Source organism: Giraffa tippelskirchi, chromosome 7, assembly GCF_054371585.1.
Source record: "Giraffa tippelskirchi isolate mGirTip1 chromosome 7, T2T-mGirTip1v1.2.pri, whole genome shotgun sequence".
NCBI lineage: Eukaryota > Metazoa > Chordata > Mammalia > Artiodactyla > Giraffidae > Giraffa > Giraffa tippelskirchi.
In genome coordinates, this window is record NC_137281.1 from 66434326 (window position 1) to 66439475 (window position 5150).

Genomic DNA, 5150 nt, shown 5'->3' on the forward strand with positions numbered 1-5150 from the left:
CCTCAAGGAACATCACAAGGAGAGAGGGAAAGTATAGATTGCCCCTACCCAAAGACAAGTCAGAGTAATTTGAGAGCAGAAAATCGAATTCTTCATTAAAGGTGAGCAAATAGGAATTATAGATATTGATTAACACCACGGTGTTTATAATTTCCCTTAATTCTTGGTTCCAACTATGGATACTCTTACAGTCACTGACAGTTTATTCTTTACATGACAAAAATTTCATTATGTCTTTTGTTAACTGGTTTCCCTGGAAGATTGTGGTAGTTTTAGAACACTAAAGCCTATGAACTGACTAGAGGTCATGTATTCATTTGATTTGTGAAAATTGAAAGTGGTATTTGGATATTGCAAGTTCAGAAGCAGTTAGGAATATCTGAAAATCATCAACAAATTAATCTATTATAATTTAAAGTTTAGATTTCCAGATAAAATATAGGATGTTCAGTTGAATTTAAATTTCAAGTAAATAATAAATACTTTTTAATATCTGGCTCATGTAATATTTGATTTTTTTCTATAAATATACCCAACAGAGGTCTTCCTTGGTGGGTCAGTGATAAAGAATCCCCCTGCCAATGCAGGAGACTTGGATTTGATCCCTGGTCCAGAAAGATCCCCTGGAGAAGGAAATGGCAACCCACTCCAGTATTCTTGCCTGGAAAGCCCCACGGATGGAGGAGCCTGGTGGTCTACAGTCCCATGGGCTCTCCTCTAATGGTTAGCCTTAAGTGAAAGTATGTAAAATGTTTCATCAGTATATTAGAAAATGACTAGAGATATCATTTCCCAAATTAGCAGAATGGGTAGGGTTTCACTTTCTCATAAACATCCTGATAGCAGTTCCTTTTGATAAATACCCGGAAGTTGTAAGTCGGACCATATGGAGAGTCACTAATCAACAAATATAAAGTTTCGGTTACATGAGATGAATAAGATCTAGAGATCTGCTGTTCAACATTGTGCCTGTAATTAACAATACTGTGCTGTTCAGCCATAAATCTCTTAATGGGGCAGATTTCAAGTTATATATTCTAACCACATTGTTAAAATAAAAATTTAAAAGAAGAATGGGCAAGGTACAAGAATATGGAAATTTAGAAGGATGTAATAACTGACACTGAGAATGAAGACACCTTTAATAAACACAAGAATGATTCTCAGCAGAACTGAAGACTTCAAAGTGGTAAAACTGATACTATAAATCTGGATTCCATTGCTTAATCCAATTTTTGTCTCTCTTTCTGTAAGAAAACCCAAGATAGCAGGCCATGTTATCCCTGGTTCTAATCTGCATAAGAAAGGAGGATGAATCCAGAGTGGGACTCAGTAGAGAAACAGCAGACAACACCATCTAGAAAAAAGGAATAGAACTGTCTCAGCAATCTCCAGCATTGTCTTTCCTTCTCAACTCCACTCCTTAGATCAGACTAGATTCCTGGTTTGATAAGTCAGAACCTCTGTAGTATTTTTAAGGGAAAATAAAATCTGAGGTGAAAAAAAAATTTATTTTCTAGATTGCTTGTCTTAGTTCAACTGACACTTTTGAATATCAGAAGGGAAACAGAGGGACTAAGGTTCAGTGTATGTCTGGTGAAGTGATATGACTAGACAAGTTATACAGACCTGAGTGTGGAATGTATTGAATATGAGACCAAGGCTTTTTTCAGTTATTCCAGAAGTTATCTCAGATTATATATTTGATTAATCAAAAAGTTTTAATGACTCTCTCAGACTCAACAAATCTGAGAGAATGGTACCATGAAGATGAGAAGTCCATGACAGTGTTAATGACAGCTTGACCTAAGGAAGGAGAGGGGTGCTTAGGATGGCTAAGTACTATAGAAGTTGGTAAACAATACAATAAAGAGCTTTAAAACAAAAACTTAGAGGAAGAATATAATGTTTGTGATTTAATCGGTTGCTTTTCAACATTTAGTTTTACAATTTAAGAAGAGTATGTAACCAGCCTTTGTGTGCTCAGTTGCTTAGTCATGTCCGACTTTTTGCAACACCATAGGCTGTAGCCCACCAGGCTCCTCTGTCCATGGGATTCTCCAAGTAAGAATACTGGAGTAGGTAACTATTCTCTCCTCCAGGGGAATCTTCCCGACCCAGGGATTGATTCCACGTCTCCTGCATTGGCAGATAGACTCTTTACTACTGCACCCCCTGGGAAGTTATAAACCATCAGCACGCTTGATTTCAGCAGAAGTAAGGGAACTGATGGGCTTCCTTGGTGGCTCAAATGGTAAAGAATCTGTCTGCAATGTGGGAGACTTGAACTTTATCCTTGGGTTAGGAAGATCCCCTGGAGAAGGGAACAGCTACCCACTCCAGTATCCTCACCTGGAGAATTCCATGGACTATAAAGTCCATGCGGTCCCAAAGAGTAGGACACGACTGAGTGACTTTCACTTTCTCAAGGGAACTGATATATTTTCAAAGTATGATTTTAGGAAATCTTACCTCAGAAATTGTCCTTGCCATATAACAACAGTCATAGAAAATACAATTTTTAAAAACTGTAACCACTTCTCCTTTCTTGCCAGATGACTTTCCAAAATCTTACATGGCTAATGGAAATATCACCCGAGTCACTGAGTTTATTCTCACAGGAGTCTCGGAACGTACAGAGCTCCAGATCCCACTCTTCTTTGTCTTCCTGGTCATCTATGGACTGACTGTGACAGGGAACCTAAGCATCATCACTCTCACCAGTGTAGACTCTCGGCTTCACACCCCCATGTATTTCTTCCTCAGGCACTTGGCCGTCATCAATCTTGGCAATTCAACTGTCATTGCTCCTAAAATGCTGATCAACTTTTTAGTAAAGAAACACACTACCTCCTACTATGAATGTGCCACCCAACTGGGAGGGTTCTTGGTTTTCATTGTAGCTGAGGTGCTCATGTTAGCTGTGATGGCCTATGACCGCTATGTGGCCATTTGTCACCCCCTGCTCTACATGGTGGTGGTGTCTCAGCGGGTCTGTCTTCTGCTAGTTTCTCTCACATACCTCTATAGCTTTTCCACAGCTATTGTGGCCTCAGCTTCTGTATTCTCTGTGACTTATTGCTCGTGCAATATCATCAATCATTTTTATTGTGATATCGCCCCTCTGCTAGCATTGTCCTGCTCTGATACTTCCTTTCCAGAAACATTTGTGTTTATATCTGCAGCTACAAATCTGGTGTTTTCCATAATCATAGTTCTTGTATCTTATTTCAACATTGTTTTGTCCATTCTCAAAATACGTTCATCAGAAGGAAGGAAAAAAGCCTTTTCCACCTGTGCGTCACATATGATAGCGGTATCTGTCTTCTATGGCACAATGATATTCATGTATGCACAGCCTCAAACTAACCATTCTATGGATACCGATAAAATGGCCTCTGTGTTTTATACGCTGGTGATTCCCATGCTGAACCCCATGATCTACAGCCTGAGGAACAAGGATGTGAAGGCTGCCTTAAAGAGATTTCTGACAAATTCATGCTGTTCTTTTAAGCTGATGTAATTTTAGAAATCTATAAATAAATAAAGAGTTAAAATAGACTGCCACTGTATCAGAAAGAGCAACAATTAGATGACTGATTAATAGGTATGCAGGATACTCTGGGAATCAAAAGGTGCTAGAATTTAGGATGTACTGATTTAAAAAATAATGTGAAGTTCTTGGATGTATCAATTTAATACAGAAACAAAGCATTATTCACTTACTTTCTGAAGGATTATGCAGATGTCTACATTGAAATAAATATTTTCAGGAGTCAGGAGAGATATGAGTTTGCAAGTTTTAGGTAAGTTAAAACAGAAACGGGAAAATTATGGCTGACAGAAGTAAGTGGATTTTTCTCGTTCTTTGGCTTTCTTTTACTTTCTGTGCATGTTTGCATGTAGTGGATCACTGCCTCTGGGATTGCAGATGGCCTAAATCCTTTTCATCACTAAGTAGCAAAATCAAACTGACAAATTTATTTGAAACAATCCTTAACTCTTTCTTAGTATCGTATGTAGGAAAAGCTACACATTCCTGATACATTTGTATTTTGAATGCTAACCAAAATGCAGTTGAACTTATTTTTATAGTAACGAATATAACTCATACAAACTTTTAATGAAGAACACAAGGCACCATCACTTATTACTTTCACTCTGAGTACTACTGTATAATAATCATCAGTTCAGTTCAGTCGCTCAGTTGTGTTGGACTCTTTGCGACCCCATGAATTGCAGCACGCCAGGCCTCCCTGTCCATCACCAACTCCCGGAGTCTACCCAAACCCATGTCCATCGAGTCAGTGATGCCATCCAACCATCTCATCCTCTGTCGTCCCCTTCTCCTCCTGCCCCCAATCCTACCCAGCATTAGGGCCTATAAGAGTTTTCTCTTCTCTTTACTCTAAGCACCAGTCTTCTGTAGTATGTGTAATAAATGTACTGTATTTTGATATTAGTGAGCATTCAATGAACCATATTTTTGAAAGTTCTTTACATCATTAAAGGAAAAATTTAATTGCTTTTGTATTTTTTTATTTCTGTTAGTTTTTGAGTGTACATCAAAATTTATGATACAACTTGCATATACGCAGGTGACCAGACTATATCTCAGATTTATCAAATGAGAATGGAGTTAACCAATATGATGGTAAACTAATGGAGTATTATTTATATAGTGCATGTAACCAAGCTGAGCATTTCCAGTAAAGAAGAGCAGTAAGCATTCTTTGAAACTAATTTACTAAAAATGTCTGTATTTCTAGACTAGCCATGTACCTGGTAAACAAATAGTATTCTTGAAAATATTTAGTTTCATTTGGATCCTGAAATAGTGAATATTAAAATGCTCAGTGTTTCAAGATAAAATATATCAGGTTTATTTTATTTTTTTAAAATTTCATGCTGTACAAACTAACAGTGCTATGAGTATAACTTCATTTGGAATGCAATCTTTCAATATATCTCTTTAATTTCAGAAGTTTCTTCATAACACCATTGGGTAAATATTTCCCAATTGTGTCTCTTTTATACCTCTCCTCTGTGGACTAGAATAAATTGGTTTTGTCAGATACTTTCATTTATCATTTGCCTTTAAAAAGATGTCTCACACACACACAAAAAAGAAATTGCACAGTGAATTTATT

The 5150-nt window shown here is 37.3% G+C and overlaps 1 protein-coding gene across 1 annotated transcript; it reads left to right on the forward strand.

The window, feature by feature from the left end:
* The first annotated feature begins 2575 nt into the window (after positions 1-2575).
* LOC145514988 (olfactory receptor 8J3-like) lies at positions 2576-3523 on the forward strand. The gene has a single exon (XM_081514219.1). The coding sequence runs from the start codon at positions 2576-2578 to the stop codon at positions 3521-3523; it is 948 nt and encodes a 315-aa protein (XP_081370345.1).
* The last annotated feature ends 1627 nt before the right edge of the window (positions 3524-5150 follow it).

Coding starts and splice junctions, on each gene's coding strand:
- LOC145514988 (XM_081514219.1), top strand. CDS start 2,576: ATGGCTAATGGAAATATCACCCGAGTCACTGAGTTTATTCTCACAGGA.